This window comes from Enhydra lutris, unplaced genomic scaffold (assembly GCF_002288905.1).
Source record: "Enhydra lutris kenyoni isolate GAN:26980312 unplaced genomic scaffold, ASM228890v2 scaffoldscaffold56, whole genome shotgun sequence".
Lineage (NCBI taxonomy): Eukaryota > Metazoa > Chordata > Mammalia > Carnivora > Mustelidae > Enhydra > Enhydra lutris.
This window is the reverse complement of record NW_019154140.1, coordinates 10,852,133-10,871,605: the sequence shown is the minus strand read 5'-3', so window position 1 is coordinate 10,871,605 and position 19,473 is coordinate 10,852,133. Positions and strand designations below refer to the sequence as shown.

General features: G+C 48.1%; 1 protein-coding gene and 1 pseudogene across 1 annotated transcript; one reads left to right on the top strand and one right to left on the bottom strand.

The window, feature by feature from the left end:
- The first annotated feature begins 876 nt into the window (after positions 1 to 876).
- Positions 877 to 9,357, top strand: LOC111157757 (keratin, type II cytoskeletal 3-like). The gene is made up of 10 exons (XM_022519389.1): positions 877 to 1,006; positions 1,181 to 1,368; positions 3,122 to 3,342; positions 4,385 to 4,445; positions 5,100 to 5,195; positions 5,433 to 5,597; positions 7,096 to 7,221; positions 7,838 to 8,058; positions 8,740 to 8,774; positions 9,086 to 9,357. Exons 1-10 carry the CDS (start codon positions 877 to 879, stop codon positions 9,355 to 9,357), a joined length of 1,515 nt encoding a protein of 504 aa, XP_022375097.1.
- Positions 9,358 to 17,358: 8,001 nt separating this feature from the next.
- On the bottom strand, positions 17,359 to 18,679 carry LOC111157946 (annotated as a pseudogene).
- Between the last annotated feature and the right edge of the window lie 794 nt (positions 18,680 to 19,473).

The following is a 19,473-nucleotide window of genomic DNA, read 5'->3' as shown; positions in this document are numbered from 1 at the left end:
CTTCGTCCAGCTTTCCCCTCTCCTTGGACCCCTCTCTCCCCCTGCCCCCTCCCTCTCATGGGTCTTGGCCATGGTCAGTACTTCCTCCTGGTCCCCTGCACATGCCTACCCTTCTCAGACTGACCCTTCTCTCCTACCCCACTCCAGCTCTCCCTCCAAAACCCTCGTGGCTAAGAACTGGCTCCATGTGTGTTTCACATGCAGGCTTTCTCCTCCCTGGACAGCAAGAGCCCAAGAGGCGTCTGCTGCCCCTTACCTGATCTCTGTAATCTTCTGAGGCTGGATGGGCCGGCAGAGTGGCCTCGGGGACACGGGTCAGGTAGAGAAATGCTGACCTGTCACTGCCAGGGAGTGAGGGTGGGGGGAGACTCTAAGTCTCTTGGGGATTAGGGGTTGTGTCCAGCCCTGCAGGATGGCCCCTCTCCCAACTTGAGCTTATTTCAGGTGAGTAACCCTGGGAAAACAAAGCAATCTGGAAATTTGGGGTGATTACCAAGGTGTGTTACGAATTTTGGACTCAACTTCTTGCTGCCAGGCAAACCAAAGCTGATAATACCTCAATTAGTTGGCTGGCACCCAAAGCCAGCCAAGCTCCCTGGCCCTATATAAGGGCCATCCCCAGCCCAGAACTTCAGAAGGTGTCTGAATTTCCTCTAGCCTTTCCATCTGTCCTTCCTTTGGAATACCTTGCTGTCCACCATGAATCGCCAGGCCAGCCACAGCCAACAATCTTGCAGATCTTCCAGCGGGGGCCACCGCCAGGGCTTCAGTGGCCAGTCAGCTGTAGTGTCGGGCCAGAGCCGGGTTAACTCCACCAGATCCTCCTCAACATCCCGCTCAGGCAGGGGCGGTGGTGGGTCTGCTGCCTGTGCCATGATGGGAGGAGGTTTTGGCAGTAGGAGTCTCTACAACCTTGGGGGCAACAAGAAGATTTCCATCAGCGTGGCTGGAGGCAGCTCCCGGGCTGGAGAGTTTGGGGGGACCCGCAGAGGCAGTGGTTTTGGAGGTGGTGGAAGAGGGATGGGTGGGGGCTTTGGTGGAAGGGCTGGGGGCTTTGGAGGAGCTGGAGGTTTTGGTGGAGGAGCTGGTGGCTTCGGTGGAGCTGGTGGCTTTGGTGGAGGAGCTGGTGGCTTTGGTGGAGCTGGTGGCTTTGGTGGAGCAGGTGGCTTTGGTGGAGCAGGTGGCTTTGGTGGGCCTGGTGGCTTTGGTCCTGGTGGCTTCCCTGGAGGAATCCAGGAAGTGACTGTCAACCAGAGCCTCCTGCAGCCCCTCAATGTGGAGATCGACCCCCAGATTGGGCAAGTAAAGACCCAGGAGCGGGAGCAGATTAAGACCCTCAACAACAAGTTTGTCTCCTTCATTGACAAGGTGAGCCCATCTTGGGACAGCTGGACAGTGAGGAAGCCTGGCTTAACTGGGATGGTCTCTTTTTCTTCTTCTCATTGTGAATCTGAGGAAGAACTTGTGGGTTTATCCTACACCTCGCGTCCTCTGTGGCATGTCAGCAAGTGGTGTTACTGCAGATGATGGAAATATTGGCTGGAGTTACCGCCCCCTCCACGTGGCCCATCACTGCGGTTTGTCAGAGGCACTGCTGGGATTGTTCATTGCCATCACGGATATCTCCTCACTATTGCCCTCTGAAACCCAAGCTCAGCATTTCCTCTCTATGCCAGGGAAGTTATGAGCTATTTCCCTTTGAAAGAGAGGCTGACTCTGCCCAAGCTGGATTTGTCTGAAAGAGGAGTTCATCTGCCATCAGCCTAAGAAGAGGGATGCAGAGAGGTTTTGGGAGGTGGGATGGGTAGGGGTAACAGGTACCTCCTCCTCGGTGGTTCTCACGGGAAGACTTTGGTGTGGGGACCTGTGGATATTGAGGCCATTTGACATTTGTATACTTGTGTACATATGCAAGCAAGGCTGGGGAGATGTTTTCTAGGGATTTCTGTGCTTTGGATATTCCATGCAAGGGCCACAATGCTAATTGTTATGGTCACCAGAGGGCATTGGGTGGCTGCTGACTGAGGATTTCATCCACACTGTTGAGTATGATGTGGGGAAATCTCTTTGTGATCCTGGGACAATATTAGGCCTTAAAGAGAGAGGATTCATAGGGACTCTTTGGGGTCCCCTCACCCTACACCTGTCCTGGGCAAAACCAAAAGAGGAAAAGCATCTTAACATTGGAATATCAGACCTTTGCAGAGGTGAAACTCTTCAAAGTCAAGTGGCCTGCTAGTTGCCAGCAAATACATGGGTGTTCTGATAAAGAACTCACAGAAAGGTGGAAGGCAATGTGACAATGCTGCTCCTCCAATGCTGGGCCCAGGAGCAGCTCTCAGCAGCAGCTTTCATCACCCTTCAAGGGGGATTCCTATGTCTTGGGGTCCTGAGTGTCCAGCATGAGGCCTGGCAGGAGCTCTGCAAATGTTTGTTGAATGGCCAATTGACTGGCATTTATTCCACATGTTTATGCAGTTGGCCTTGAACTTGTGTGCAGAAATGTTTTGCAGCAAATGAAAGTTTGAGACACCTAAACTTGAGAAAGTTTAAATGCAGCTGAGCCTTGTATTTAACCAGGCTTGGCAGAGGGGGCTGAATCTAGATGCATTTGGACCCTGTTCCTGGGACAAGGACTGCCTGAAATCCACTTCCCTATGGCTTTTGTTCTTTCCCAGCTTCGTGCAGTGTACCCACCCGTACTGCAAACCTCCTCGTGAGGACTATGGCCGCTCTAGGATGTTGGAATCTCCTGCTATTCGTTGAATACTTAATGATTGAGGAATGAATGATGGAGGGAGGAATGAATGAATGAATGAATGATATAGCAGGAAGATCATCAAGTATATGTATCATGAAACCTCAGTTCTGTTTTGTCACTGACCTGTGTGACCATTGTCATCTCTGGGCTTCAGTTTCCTTATACCTGCTCAGTCGGGCTCTCCACATCACACCAAAGGGCTGTCCACATGGGGTTAGCACTAAGCTATGGCAGCATTCAAAATGCAGCCCTGCTGGAGAGACAAGGAGACCCCCGGGACTTGGTTTGGGGAAGTCATGAGCCTGCATGACTGGAGCTGGCTCCAGACAGCTCCTCGATGCTCTTCTCATTGGGCTGCAGGTGCGCTTCCTGGAGCAGCAGAACAAGGTCCTGGAGACCAAGTGGAATCTCCTACAGGAGCAGGGCTCTGGTTCGAATACCAACAACAACAACCTAGAGCCTTTTTTTGAGAACTACATCAGTAGCCTCAAGGCCTTCCTGGATGGGCTGCACTTGGAGAAGGACAAGCTGCAGGGTGAGCTGAGGGGCATGGAGGAGACGGTGGAAGACTTCAAGAAGAGGTGCGTGCTGCTCAGTCCCAGGGTACGGTGGTGGGGGGGTGGAGCTGGAGGGTGGGAGGGGCAGATGGCAGGATGCCTAGTCTCCAGCTTAGCTCTGTTCCAGTTGGCTGCAAGCTTGGAGGAATTACCCCATCCTCTTTGACTCTCGATAGCCCAGTCTGTAAAAGAGAGGCTCATGGCTTGCTTGAGGCTGAAGTCCTTTGGAGACTTTAATGAAAGGGCACAGACATATAATTTGGGGAGTCCCAAGACACCCTGAAACTCATTTATGAACATAACAGACTCAGAAAGCATTGTCTGTCCTCCCTGGGCTAGATTATCTTCAAGTTCCCCTTCAAATAGGAATTTTATTTCCCCTGTCAATAAACCTCTCAGTGAGTAGCAACTTGTTGTGCCTTGGTCAAGCCCCATTCTGCCACTAATGAGCTCTGTGAGCTTGGGCAAGTGCCTCAGCTTCTCTGTGTTGCAGTCTCCTCACTGTAAAATGGAAATAGTGGAAGTACTGACACTATCTGTTGTAATGAAGATGGGATGAGTTAATACAAGCATAATTCATGAAGCAGGACCTGGCCCATTCTTAGCGACCCATGCTTGGTTTTCATTAATTCAGAAAATATCTACTGGGAGACCATGGGGCTACTATACTTGCTATACACAGAGTTGGCACCACACATCTCCCCCTGAAAGCTCCTAGCAGCTCAGTCATCTCCCTTTGCTTATATAAATGGTTTAAAAAAAAATCCCAAGTTCTCCAGGAAGCCTTCTGGGATCAATCAAAATAGGACCCCACTAGGACGAGGCTCCTACTGTAGTGTCCAGTAATTACCATCACCACTACTACATGGTACCTGGCACATAGTAGATTCTCAATAAAGTCTGTTGAATGAACTCTCATCTGAATCCAGAAGGCTTTGCATTGCACCGACGCATGTCTTGAGCTAAACTGGCAGAGGCCCTGAGTCCATGTTACTTCTGAGAATTGCATGGGGACCATGGGGACATGCCAGAGAAGGCGGATCCAAAGGGGACTCTTATCTCACAGGTATGAAGAGGAGATCAACAAACGTACGGCTGTAGAGAATGACTTCGTACTCTTGAAGAAGGTGAAGGATCTCTCCCCTTCCCTCCCAGCCCAAAGCTCCAAAAGCAGAGTGGTCTGAAGGTTGAGGGGAAGCACGAGTTTAGTCCTGCTAAGCGAAGGGTCTTCTTTAGGCCATGTAGGTGAGGGCCCGGGCTAGGGAGGGAACCTGCAGAGCAGGGCAGGCAGGGGAAGGGCCTGAAGATTCTATGCAGCAGGCTATAAAAGGCCTACCAGACTTTGGCCATGCTCCTTCTCCTCATGGGCCCATGGGGGTTTATGAATTTGGTTAGGCCTTGAGTTTTGATTAGAAATAGGGTTTTGTTTTTTTTCAGGAACACATTCTCAGGAGCTATTTAAACAGAAGTTTTGAGTATTGCAAATTTAGATTCTCCCTCAGGCCTTCCTTACAAACCCTCCACACCTAGGCCCAGTATGGTGGCCTCAGCCCCGCTCACCTTGCCCCTCTCAGCTTTTCGCCTCTTCTGCTCCTCTCTGTCGGGTATTTTCCAGGCCAGCCTGCCAGACAGTGGTCTAGTCCTGTTATGATATGTATGCCTGGGCCTCATTTCCCCTGAGTGGGAGCTCCCAGGGGGTAGGCTCTTGTGGCCCCTTCGTCAGGGCTCAGGACTGGGCCAGCCCACAGGTTGGCGGGGACAGTGACTGAGCTGTCCCTCAGGATGTTGATGCTACCTACATGACCAAAGTGGAACTGGAGGCCAAGGTGGAGACTGTGACAGATGAGATCAACTTCCTGAAGGCTCTCTATGATGCTGTAAGTCTGCTCCTCACCTGCAAGCCTCTGACCCACCTGCTTTCCACCTCCTGGAGAAGAAGGCTCTCACCAGAGCTTTACCAGGAGGCCCTTGAGTCACATCTGTGCTTCTGACAAAAGTGATACCTTCCCACCTCGTCCTCAGACCCAACCCCTCCTGAGCTGGTGGATCCCTGTCTTTTGGGGAACCCTGGTGTGGGTCTGCTCCGGAATAAGCATGTCTGCCTGGCTCTGCAGGAGCTGTCCCAGATGCAGTCAGACACCAGTGATACGTCCGTGGTGCTGTCCATGGACAACAACCGCTGCCTGGACCTGGACAGCATCATCTCCGAGGTCCGTGCCCAGTACGAGGCGATCACCAAAAGAAGCAAGGCTGAGGCCGAGGCGCTGTACCAGAGCAAGGTGGGCGACACCATCCTGTAACTCTGGGGACTCTCACTTCCCCATCAAGCTACCTGGGCAGCCCTTGCCTCTGAGTCATTCTCTTCTATATCTCCAGTGTGGCACTTCTCCACTGGTCTGGCGTCCCCCACAGCCATCTCCCCCCGCTTTTTAAAGCTTTTATTTATTTATGTGATAAAGAGAAAGAGACAGAGGACACAAGCAGAGGAGTGACAGGAAGAGGGAGAAGCAGGCTCCCCACTGAGCAGGGAGCCCCATGCGGGATCTGGTCCCAGGACCCTGGGATCATGACTTGAGCTGAAGGCAGACGCTTAACTGACTGAGCCACGTAGGTGTCCCTGCATCTCCCTTCCTAATAAAAGAGCTCTGACTTTGCAGTAACTTGGTGCTTCTCAACAGGAGGGGAAGGCAGGATTTTTCTCCCAGGAGCCATATGGAAAATTCTGCAGACACTTTTGGTTGTGGGTGGGGAGCAGGGGTTGCCAGTGGAGCCTAGTGGGTAGTCTAGAGGCCAGGGATGCTGTTAAACATCCTACAATGCATGACCCCACCTCCCAACAACAACAAAAAATTATCCTACCTAAAATGTCAGTAGTGCCAAGGTCGAGAAATCGTTAGTCCCTCTGGCTGCATTCCCTTTATTGCTGGGGACACTTCCATTACTCCTCCTCCAATCTGGACCTTGTCATTGTGTGCTCTGATCTGATCGCACTGAGGGGTTGAAGCTAGTGTCTGGAAAGAAGACGGGGGAAGGACAAGGAGACTGAGCAAAGGGACCCCAGAACTTGTGTCTGTCCCCCTCTTTCCATCCCAAATCTGAATGGGGCATAAATTTATCCACATATTGTTGACTCTTCTGGCTTTTCTTTCTTCTTCTTTTTTTTTTAAGGTTTATTTATTTATTTATTTGACAGAGATCACAAGTAGGTAGAGAGGCAGGCAGAGAGAGAGAGAGGAGGAAGCAGGCTCCCCGCTGAGCAGAGAGCCCGATGTGGGGCTCGATCCCAGGATTCTGGGATCATGACCTGAGCTGAAGGCAGAGGATTTAACCCACTGAGCCGCCCAGGTGCCCCCTCTTCTGGCTTTTCTGCCCAAGGAGGGACATACTGCTGGTGAAGAAGATGGTTCTAGCATCTGAAATGTTTGCATTCAAGTTCCAGCACTTTCACTTGATAGCTAGATGAGTTCAGTCATGGAACTTAAGCAATCTGTGTCTCAGTTTTCCCATGCATAAAATGGAGATAATCATACCTTTCTCATCAGGTAGTTGTGAAGTATAAGGAGATGAAGCACAGGGCTGGGCACAAAGTGTCTGTTCCATGAACACAGTCATGGTGCTAAAAGCCAGGTCCCCGGGTGCAGGGGAGAGAGTACCTGGTTCCTCCAGCTGACTGACCTTGCACAGTCACGTGTCTGTGTTTTGGTTTTCCTGGTTGGGTTAGGGGATCCGTAAGGACTCTGCTGGCTTTCTGAAAGGGGGACTCTTTCCTGGACACAGCTAGGGGAGCTGCAGACCACGGCCGGCAGACACGGGGATGATCTGAAGAGCACCAAGAGTGAGATCATGGAGCTCAACAGGATGATCCAGAAGCTGCGGGTGGAGATCGAGAGTGTCAAGAAGCAGGTGAGAAGAAGAGGAAGAGCGTATGTCTGAGATTGCGGGCTCATGCTTGCACCGTAACACTCAGGGCTCAGCACTTACTCCAATGAAATCCTGTCCTAGACTCGCACGTGCTGAGGTGGACCAGATGCAGTTCCGGGCTGCGTCCTGAACAAAGGTCCTGTCGTCCCTCTGGAGTCTGGTGGCTGATGGGGGTCAGAAATACTGAACACCGGCAGGACTAGGGAGGTTGGGAAAAGAAGCTGATTGTGTGAACACTGAAATGGGAAAGTAGCCTGGGAAGGCTACTTGTGCTAGGGCTGGGAGAAAGTTTCTCTGATGATTCGGGAAGACTTGGAGGAGGGAGGTCTTCAGAAGATTCTCAGTCTCTTACCATGAAAGGGGAGAAGGTAAAGGAAGAGTCTGACTCCTTCTGAGCTGGGCTAGGTTCTTGAGGCCAGGTGTCGCTAATCCCACTCCTTGATGTGCTAGGGCCTAGATGGAGGCCCAGGCTTTAACCTCTATGGGCTGTGACTTCCTTATCTGCCCTACATGAGGGGACCCATAAGCAGGCACCAAGCACACAGTGCAGGCCCTCAGTATATGAATCTAAATTGGACTCCTGGCACCCTGTACCCAGAATGCCAACCTGCAGACGGACATCGCTGATGCAGAGCAGCGTGGGGAGCTGGCCCTCAAGGATGCCAATGCCAAGCTTCAGGACCTCCAGGCCGCCCTGCAGCAGGCCAAGGAGGACCTGGCCCGACTGCTGCTCGAGTACCAGGAGCTGATGAATGTCAAGCTGGCCCTGGACGTGGAGATCGCTACCTACCGGACCCTCCTGGAGGGCGAGGAGTGCAGGTTAGTGGGAGTCCCTCTGGTTCCCAAGAGGCCCAGGGACCTGGTGGCTTTGCTGCCTGAGCCTGCTGCCAGGTACCCTGTGGGCACGTGTGCTCATCACTAGAGGTGGCGCCAAGCCCTCGGCAGGCCCAGCCTCCTCCTCTTCAGTGCTGCAAGATGCTGCCAGACCTCCAGGAGAGCTGTGTCCCCACGCAATAGTGACACCCCAGAGTCTTATCTTGCATGGGCTTTCCCCTCCTTCTCGTCTCATGTTTTGGCTGTAGAATACATGTCTGCAAACAACAGTCATAGGCAGAAAGATTATTTCTAGGCCATTTCTTTATTATTGCCTTAATTGTAGGTTTCTGTAGAGTAGGTTCCTGTAGCCTAGCCCTTAGGTAAGGACCCTGGCCTATGTGGATTCAAATAATAGTCACTGAATAAAGAGGATCCTGAGGAGTGGGAAGAGGATGCCTGGGCCAGGGAGTGCTCCTCAGCTGTGACTCTGTGGAATGTTAGTGGAAAGGGCAAGAACTGAAGTTCAACTTGACCCAATAGAAAAAAGGAACGCATGCCATGATTTTTCAAGCAACTACCATCCTATTTCTTATTGTCAGCATCAATTGTTGACCTAGGTAATGTGCATCTGGGGAAGGGAGGAGCTGCACAGGTCACTGACACTGGGGTCTGGTCTTCCTACAGGATGTCTGGAGAGTGCCAGAGTTCCGTGTCCATTGGTGAGGACCCAGGGTTTTCTCTGGGAAGGGGTTGGATGGCTGGGAATAATGCTTCTCCAATCCGGGGCCAGAGCCCGTGAGAAAGCATCCTAGCTGCAGGCTGGAAGAGATTTCCGGTGGTGGCCTGAGTAACCCAGGGGCTCTGAGTCTCAGTCTCAGGGGCCAACCTCCTACCTCTGCTGGCTGCTGGCCATCGCCACCCTGGGCCGAGTTTCAGTCGGCCGGACCTCGGGGAGCCCAGAGGGCAGAGGGGGTGCCTCCGGGACTAAAGCACGCCCCACAGACTCCCTGATCCCAAATGCTCTTTGCAGAGATGGTGCACAACAGCAGCAGCAGCGGTGGCAACGGCAGCGGGGGAGCCCTGGGAGCCGGTGCCCTGGAAGGCAGCGCTCTGGGAGGCGGAGCTTCGACCCGTGGGAGCCTGGGCCGTGGGGGCCTGGGCTCAGTGGGGGGCTCGGTGGTGCGCGGGGGCGGCCTCTCCCGTTCTGGCGGCTCTTGTGCTGTCAGCGGGGGCGGCAGCAACAGCTCAAGCCGCAACTCGCAAAGCTCCTCCCAGAGCCAGCGGTTCCACCACATATTCTGAATGGGGGTCCAAGGAGTCCCCGGACCCCTTCACCTGCCCGGACATCTGCATCTTCTGACCTGTGCCCTGGAGCCCCACCTTTCCAGACGACTGGCATTGTAGTCCAGAATTTGCTGGGAAGGTTGATTGGCTTGAAAACCCATCTATCCGCACAAAGCCAGGCTGAGGGGCAGGGCCCGGGAGGTGGGTGGATACATCTCCTCTGCCTCACAGGTGCCCACACTCCAGCCCCACATCCCATTGCCTTATGGAAAAGCTTCAGCCAGCCCCTTCATGCACCTCTTTCCCCATCTTGCAGCCAGCTGTCCCCCCCCCCCCCCCGACCCCCACCTCCTGCTGGTGCTTTGATTTCCCATGAGTGATACTTGTCCCTTTTTGACTCAGAAAAGAACTCTCTATTCTGTATCTTCAATAAACGGCATTGTGTTTCAGACACGGTGGCAGAATTTTCATTTTGAATTAGAGGGTCACTGGCTCTAATGGAGCAGTACCATTCACACAGGGAGTTCTGGCCTGAGCCTGGAGGGAGACTCTAGGGAGGAAGTTCTAGAGTTCTCAGGCAGGCGAGGCATGCTTTTCAGCTATCAGATACTAGCCAGGATACAGATCGACTTCTTCTTCTTCTCCTTTTTTTTTCTTTTTAAAAAAGATTTTATATATTTCTTTGTCAGACAGAGATCACAAGTAGGCAGAGAGGCAGGCAGAGAGAGGAGGAGGGGAAGCAGGCTCCCTGCTGAGAAGAGAGCCCGATGTGGGTATGGATCCCAGGACCCTGAGATCATGACCTGAGCTGAAGGCAGAGGCTTAACCCACTGAGCCAGCCAGGCGTCCCCAGATCAACTTCTTTAATTAATAAGATTTTGAATTCTTAAAAATTTCATTACATTTGAAAAAAGTTGTAGGTTCGATTTCCTTGCTTTTCAATAATTCCAGGTAGGTCTGAAATTGTCCGTTAATTGTAGCTCATTGTAATAGAAAGAGTTGCTGGTAGGCAAATATTTTCAAAAAGCAGTGATAAAAATTCAAATGTTTTCTATCAAAAAATTACATATGCCAAGGGTATATTTTATCATGATTGATTTGTTTGGGGGTGAAGCCTTCCAATATGAAGAGTTATGAGAGCTGACAAAGAACGTAGAATAGCCTCACGGCCGGTCTCCCCCTACTCCTACACCAGACACAGCACACCATCAAGGCGGATCTGGAGGCACTTGGACAGAACAGAGGCTCGGTGCAGGGCCAGGAAGCCCCTCTCAAATCAGGGACGCATAGGTGGGAGAAGCAAAATAAAAGGTCAACAAATATAGGAGTTCGTGCATGAGTACCTTCCTTATAAATCATGGTCCTCATTAGCATAAAGGACTGACAAGGAATGTCAGATAAGCAGAAAGAGGAGACACACCTTATAGTGATCACAGACACTCTTATCTAAGTAAACACACACTTGCAGGAGGGCCAGGTGCTCACCAGGCTAGAGAAACACAGCACACAAGTGCAGCTTTGACTGAGAACATTCTGACTCTAGAGTGGAAAGTTTACCTGGAACAGCCAGAATAGTCAGAGAGAGGGAAGTGTGGGGACTGTCCCACCGCAGCCGGTCCTCACCAGGGTTGTAGCCTCACCTCTCAAAAGCAAACCCACTGTTGGCCACACACCCGCCCTGGCTGGTGAATGTAGCTCGGAGAGAGGTACCTTTAGCCTCATGACTCATTTCATATGTACAAGAAATTGCCACATTCCTTTAAGCAGAATAGCTAAAGAAGAAAGCTTTCCGCATCTTTCATATGATTTAAAAATATCGCAGCGCCATGTTTTCTGGCTCATGATGCCATTCTGATTTGTTAAGGGAATCTGGATGGAAAATACAGTTTGGTTCATTGAAATTTGCATATATTGTGTAGCAATATAACTTTTGTTAAAACCGATGCCCTCTTTTGATTTGCCTGGCACTCTGCTAGTGGCTTTTTTTTTTTTTTAAATGAATTAACTCATTCAATCTTCACAGAGGTGGGCAGCGTTATTATCTCTACTTTACAAATGGGGAAACTGAGGCATAGAGAGATTTAAGTGGTGGAGCCAAGATTCAAACTCTAACAGCCGAACTCCAAAGCATCCTGAAACTGTCTCGTAAAGCAGAAAGTAATACAGCGCCGTGGGAAGTTCTCAGGCTTTAGAGGGAGGCCGGCCTGGTGTGTGATCTGGGCCTCCTCCTTGTAAGCTGTGTCACCTCGGGCAGGCTGCTTGATACCGGCCCCTGTGCTAAATCTCAGCAATAAAATGAGTTTGTTCGGGTTGAATGATGTCATCTGTTTAACTCCTGGCACACTGTGAAAGCTCAGTAAAGTGTCATTACTTTTTATGGAAAACATTTCAGGAGCCCACCTATTCTTTAAAGGAGGGAAGGGTGACAAATTGTTAATTCCTTTCGTTTGTGTCTCTCCCATCACCGGCAAGGTGAGACATGACCTGGGAGTTTCCCACAGCTCTCATATTCTGCCCCCCACCCCCAACGGATTTGTGGTTCTGGTCCCCACTGCAGCACTAACTAGCCATAACCTTGAGTTTCTCCCATTTTCCTCTTTGACCCAGCATATAGAAGCATCCTCTGCCAGACAATCCCAGTCCCCTACCAGGGCCTCGAAGTTTCTCTTGGAAGTCAGTCCTGGTCTAACCCTTATTTTCCTTGGGCCCACACCTGTGTAGCTGCTCCTTTTGCCTCAGAGACAAGAGAGAGTTGCCAGCTTTATAAATGGGTGTATAAATAGTCATGACTTCAAGCATTTTGGATGGAGGAGCACAGTATGCCTGGAACAACATTATCTCTGGACCTTGGCCATGAGAATATGCAGGGCTGCCCTGAGACTTTGGGAGGGCTTGAGGGCCCAGAGCACCTGTTAAGTTTTAGGAGAAAGAAAGACATTGCCTAATAGTTTCTGGTTAGGTCCTGGGATACTCGTCAAAAGGATATTAGAGGTGGGGGTCCTGGCTGGTTTGGAGCCTGAGGAGAAGCTTGAAGGCTTAGTCGTTACTACAAACACCTACCATAACCCAGAAGTCAGGAGAAGGACTCCCCAGGGGTGTTCCAGTGTGCCCGGCACCGCCTTCTGACCCCCCTAGGCAGGGCATATTAGAGGTTGGAAGTGGGTCTCCCCCATGTCCATCTCCCCCAGGCTGTAGGAGCACAGAGGCTGTGGGAATTCTTCAAAGGCTCATGTTCTTTTTGGTTTGGGAGGCAGGGTACCCAAGCTCTAGTTCTCTGCACCAACCACTTTCCCTATCACCTTGACTAAGTCCTTGTTCTCTTTGTAGCTATTTTCTTTTGTAAGAGGAAGGCTCTGGGCTGGTGGTCTCTGTCACCCATCCAGGTTTGACATTCTTCTGTAGGGAGAATAATGGTCTCAGGGTGTAGAGGCCAAGACCAGGAGCTTTGATTCAGTCCCAGGACACTGCTTTCTCTGATCCCTGTCACATCATTGCCTTCCTCTGTTGCCCAGGGGTCTAAAAACTCCCATTTGAAGGAGATTAAAAGCATCCATACCTACACCAGTACTGCAACTGTCCCCTTCTTCCTGGGCGGGCTGGTAACTGAAATTCTTCCACCCTCCCTTTCTCTGTCCCCACATCCCTGCCACACATGTGTGCTGCTCAGTGATATCCACCTCCAGATGTGGAGCAGATCTGCAGGGGCTGCCCCTGCCGGTCATGCCAGCAACTCCTCTTGAACCCTGCCTCCCACTGCTGCCCGAGACTGTGATTTGGTGCCTGATAAGTGCCCTGGGCCTCACCCTCTTGGCAGCCCTCGGTTTCAGTACCTGGGAGACCAGCAGGGCCAGTTCAAGCCTTCCACTGACTCGTCCCTTTCCTTTAAGGAGAATGCTGGTGGCAGGTGGGCAGAGTGTGAAGGGGAGGAAGGGGACATCTCTTTCACCAGAAAGCTCACCTCTTCTGCAATACATGTGGGTTTCGGAGTGGTTCAAATCTCCGCACCACCGCTCTCATCTGTGCATTCTTGAACAAGTTACTTGATCTCTCCAAGTCTCCTTTTCCCCACCTGTAAAATGAACGTGATTATCAGAATGACTTCCATCCTTTCTCCAGCTCCTTTAGGTGTAGGGTTAGGTTGTGTACTTGAGACCGCTCTTGTTTCTTGAGAAAGGCTTGTATGGAACTAGAGGGTATTAGGCTGAGAAAAGTAAGTCGATCAGAAAAGGACTATTATCATATGATCTCTCTGATATGAGGAATTTGAGAGGCAGGGCGGAGGGTCATGGGGGGTAGGGAGGGAAAAAAATGAAACAAGATGGGATCGGAAGGGAGACAAACCATAAGAGATTCTTAATCTCAGGAAACAAACTGACGAGGGTTGCTAGGGGGTGGGAGATAGGAATAGGGTGGTTGGGTTATGGACATTGAGGAGGGTATGTGTTATGGTGACTGCTGTGAAGTGTGTAAGCCTGATGAAATCACAGACCTGTACCCCTGAAACAAATAATACATTATATGTTTATTTTTTAAGATTTTATTTATTTATTTGACAGACAGAGATCACAAGTAGGCAGAGAGGCAGGTAGGGGCGGGGAAGCAGGCAGTGGGGGGTTGAGGGGGAAGCTAAGCAGAGAGTCCGATGCAGGGCTGGATCCCAGGACCCTGAGATCATGACCTGAGCCAGAGGCAGAGGCTTAACTCACTGAGCCACCCAGGTGCCCCAATATGTTATATGCTAATTTAAAAAAAAAGAATGACTTCCTTATCATGTTGATTTTTAGTTAGAGACTTTCCATGTTTTAGACCTAGTACTGTGCATGGCCCACTGAAAAAGTACTCCGTAGGAGGTTAACTACTATTATGATGCTCATTATTATTCTTTTGTCCTTAGCCTGAATAGAATCTCAAGAGGCCATTTCATTGGTTCTGCTTCCTTCAAGCTGGTGATTCCCAAATTTGGCTGCCCATTAAGCCCCTCTGGGACCTTTAAAAAATTCCAGAGCCCAGACTACACTCCAGACTGGTGAAATCCCGGTCTGGGGGAGGGGAGCTGGGGGAGGTACAGGCATCAGTTGTTGCCGAAGATCTCCAGGGGATCCCAGCCTGTAGCGAGTTTAGCAATCACTATTCTTTGTCATCCAACCAGTGGAGGGGTTTCCTTTAGGGATAGCAGTTTGTTCCAGAAACCTCATCCAGCATTTAATATGATCTGAGGTCAAGTATTTCCTTTGGGACTATTAAAAATCTCTCGTGCATCACCTTGACTCAATTTTCTCTTACACTGAGGGAGTAGAGAATAACCGTCACCCTAGAGCAAAGGCTCAGGGAATAGTATTTGCTGGGTCCCCCACCCCTAAGCCTTTGAGGGGGTAACAGCAGCCTACTGGGGACCATCCAGCTGACAAGAGATAGACTGGGGTGTTGGCATTGGATGCTGGCAGTTGGTCACAGCCAGAGACCAAAGAAGCTTTCTAAACTCTGTCTGGAACTTCCTCTTTTATTTTATCATAATTTAGTAATTCCCTATATTCAGCATAGGGGTAAATATAATCCTTGGTGAGCTTCCTATTTATTTAGTTGGCAGGAGAGACACATGAGAAGGGGTTAATGCTGCACATTCCTCATGGCAGGGGTTGAAAGTGAGTGACACAAGAGAGCCCTGTATCAGGTGAGTGCGGGGTGAGCTCACATGCTCTGGGGTGTTCATGGAAGGTGGCCTGAGGAACCCCCCTTTTATGACTCTTTGGAATTTCTAATGTGCTCTTCCATGTTTGATGTCAGCTACTCATTATAATCACCCTGTGAATCTGGCCTTATTTTCCTCCTTTTTAATAAACCAAGAAAGTGAGGTTCAAGGAGGTAAGAGTTTGTCTAAGCCATGGGGCCGGGAAGGGTAGAGCCAGGATTTGAAGTTGAACCCAAGGATCTTTCCCCCACACCACTGCTGCTTCCTGTCTGGGACCTACCATCCCTTCTCCATATATCCTCTGTTTTTTCTGCTTCTTCTCTCTGCCTCTCCTGACTCAGAATCCTTGCCTTCAGATATCTCCCTTACATGACCCATCCCACTCCATATCTCCACTTCCCTTTTATTCCTATCACTCCACTGGTTTTCTCCTTATGTCTCCCAAGCCTGGGGGCTGAGCCATGGATTCCCTCTCCTACCAAGAGGGTTCCCTCTCCTACCCTCTCCAACCCCAAAGTGGTTAGGGTCAGAACTAGGGCTGTGTGGCCCTAGTTCGGATATGCCAGAACTATGGTGGCAACTGTCCTGACTTGCCTAGGACTGTCCCGGTTTAGGCACTGAAAATCCAGGCAAAGTGGGACCCTTGGTCATCTTACCAGGATCTGAGAGTTAACTATATCTATGCTTGTTTAGTGTGTTATAATGTTCCATGCCTTTTCACATGCCTTATAGCATTGAGAAGTTTCCTTGAGAAATAGCTTCTCTGAGTCCTTTACATAACTGAGACTCTGGCGTAAGTGACTTGCCTAAGATCACAGGCTAGTAGAAGCAGGGCTGGGAGCTGAAACCAGTTTTTGTGACTATAAATTTCAGGTTCACTTTCTGTCTATCCCACAGTGTCTCCTGGAGACAGTCCACTAAAGCAGTTACTGAGCAGATAAGGTGGGGAGACTTGAAGCTGCCCACAGAGCCCCTCCCAGCCTAAGGTGCCTTCTCCTCACTGCAGCTCTGCGACACCTGTCTTGTTCTTTCCCACCACCCGCCTTTCCCACCTCTGTAGTTGTTGGCCGCTGTGGTTTCAGTTCCAACTTTTGTGAAAATATTTACTTATTGCATAAATACAAAGGAAAAGGACATTTAAAATATTAGGAAAAAACCCTCCTATAATTCTCAATAAGTTGATGTACTTTTTTGGTTACTTTTTAAGCCTCCCTTCTGTGCAATCTTAATTTTTATGAGTTCATAGTGCAGACACACTGGTGTATATTTAGCTTTCTTCATTTAACCTTGTATCATAAGCGTTTTCAACAATGCTGCTATTCAGTCTCCTTGCAGATAATTTTAAATAGTTGTATCTAAATGGGCAAGCAAACGTTTAGCCATTTTTCAGACTCTGGACATTTAAGGCTATTTCTCCCACATTTATTATTATTATTATTATTATTTTATTATTATTAAGTTTCAGCTGAAAGCCACCGTCCATTTGAGTTCAGAGAGCAAACACACATTTTTGTTGGATGACACTGATGCTCAATGAAAGAGCTTCATTCCAGGCTTGCTGGCAGTGCTTTCCAGAATTTGGGCCCATACACTAGTGTTGGTCCAGGGCGCTTTGTTACAACTTTGAGAAGAGATAAATACAGAATGTGAGAATAACCATTTAGAAACTTAATTAATTTTTCCCATTTACAATAGAACAACTTTATGTCTATTGAACTTAAAAATAAAAAATTGGGGCCCATTTATTGTATATCTTTAAAAAATTCTCCTCTTAAGGGAAATTTTTAAAATTTTATTTTACAAAAGCATTGGTCTAACATACATTGGACATAAAAAAAAAGAGATTTCATGATAGTTTGTCTTTTTTTTTTTTTACTGATCAAAAAAGCACTTTAATAAATTGGCTTTCATTTCCACCCTTTCCAACTTACTCTAAATAAAAAATAAATGCAAAACACAAATAAGATTTGTCTTCCCAAATTTAGTATATATAAACAAAAATGACAATTTTTAGATAAAATACTCAGTTCTAAAAGAGAAATTGTATCAGCCAGGAAACACTTTAGCCAATCCCTCTCTAGTCATAGCCACACAAAAGAATCTTCCAAGGAAAGCTGACCAGTGAGATAGTTACGCTTGTACTCTTAGCTATAAAGAATTAAATTTAAAATGCATTCTCTTTCATCTTCTAATGAAACATAACCTATTCTCAGGAACAGTGTGAGCACTGTTATGGTAGTCTAACTCCTAAATGAAAATATGAGCGGAGATACAGTTTACTGTAATAACGTAGCTAAGAAACCTTTGAAAATTAGCCAAAGATCAAAGTATTTACATAAATTCAAGATCTTATCTTAGGATGAAAGGTAACCTACTTTAAAAAGAACATTGAAATTAAACCCTTCAATTACAACCAGTCAAAACTTTAATTCAGAATGTTTCTTAAATATCAAATTTCTCTTCACAGACACTATGTCCATTTTCTTCATAATCTTCTCTTGTTACTACCATATCTTCAAAATCGTCATTCTCTGATATCAATTTTCCACCTTCCCAGGCATAAGTAATAGGGTTTTCAGGCAGCACAACTGAAACATCATCATCTGTTGGAGTGAGACATCGAACTTCTGAGTAAACCCAATCTCTAAATCCTGGGAAAAGGGAATTTCCTCCTGTCAAAACAATGTTCTTAAAAAAATGCGGCTGCATTTCTTCAGGTAAGTTCTGAATTGAATAGACGATTGCTTCTGGAATACCCATTTCTTGAATTCCTATATCAGAAGGATTAAAAAGTATTTCTGGAATAGCAAATCTCTCATTGGCCAGACGAAGAATTTGTTCCCCAGATTTGTATTTTCCTCTTAACACCATCTCTTCCCTTGGCTCACAAAATAAACTTTTTAATTGTACTGAAGTCAGGTAAAACATAGTCTATCATTACTGTATTTTCTTCTCCTTTCAACTTTGCAATATCCATATCTCTATAAAAATCCTGAGACACATAGCACACATCTTCTTTCACTTGATTAATCACATGTGTTTCATCCATAACATGTAGCTGCCGGTAAGATATGATCTCCCTTAGATGATTGGTTAGGAGTTTTCCCCCCACATTTATCCGAATAATTGCTTCTTTTTTCTTTTTACTTCTACAGTAAGGAACTATATGTGTAAAGGAATATCCACTATCTACAATGATACAGCATAATTCAGAAGGATTATCTCGAAAATACCTATGTGCACTGAGAACACCAGCATTTACTCTTAAGACTGCTTGGAACTGATATTCTTCAAATAGGATTTTATTCATTGATTCTTGAATTGAAGTGAAGTTAAAGTATGGTTCTGTAATAATAATATTGGTATCTAAAAAATCAACCTGATACATTTCTTTTCCAAAAAGGTAATCCCACACCTGTCTTTGAACATCCCAATTCACCAAGTAGCCCTTCTGAAAAGGAAGGATGTAAAAGAGTCCAGAAGGGTCCTTTATTTCATCTATCTGGTTAGCAGTAAAAGTTTTAAGACGTGCTGTTTTTGACCTGAACTGACAGGAATTACCGACACATTTTCATGGCTGTAACCGATTTTGGCATTGTAGGCTCCGTTATCCAGCACTAAGGTCGTCATTTTAACGAGAACCAAACGGCAGCCGCTTTCTCCTCCTGACACTTCGGCTCCCTCTTTTTCCGGTACTCTCGATAGTTTGTCTTCTGGTCTAGAAGACCATGTTTAGTCCTGAGAGATGCTCAGTGCATCTGCAACCATAGACCTTCAGTGCTATAAGAGCTCATCTTCTTTGCAGAGGAGGAGCCTGAGGCACACAGAACAGCACATGATGCACCCAGCAAAATGTGAACAGTCTTGGGCAGAGTCTCCTGGCTTTCACTTGCACTCAATGACCACAATAATGTTTTCATGTGATTAGAATTTGGGATGTGCATGGTGGTGATCAGTAACAATAAGGAGCAGAAGCAGGGGGAGGGGAGGGGAGAACAAAACTTTCATCTGATCAGGATAATGCTATGGCATTACCTGTTCTACCTCTGTCCCAGCTGTGATCACAAGGCAGCTAGACAACCCTTAGCTTTGCCCCAGATCTCCCTGGTCACACCCCAAGACAAACAATTCAACGGTGGCGTTTCTCAGGAAGGTATCAGCTAATGATTTGGGGGAAACTGTATAGGAGTTTCCAGCAACTCGGTCCTGAGAGATTATTGCACTCTGATCTCTAAATGGCAAGAGATGAATGATAAATGATCAAGTTGGGGAAGTTTATCTACAGTACAATTTCTGCAACTCATAGGTGTGAGGTTTTAAACAGATGTTGCTGGCAGGCAAACTAAACATAAATATTCCCCTCCCAGGATTCGGAAGGTGCCCAGCCCAGCGAATGCATGTATATATAGGGACTAAGCCAGCTCTCTTGTCAAAGGAGTCATAGC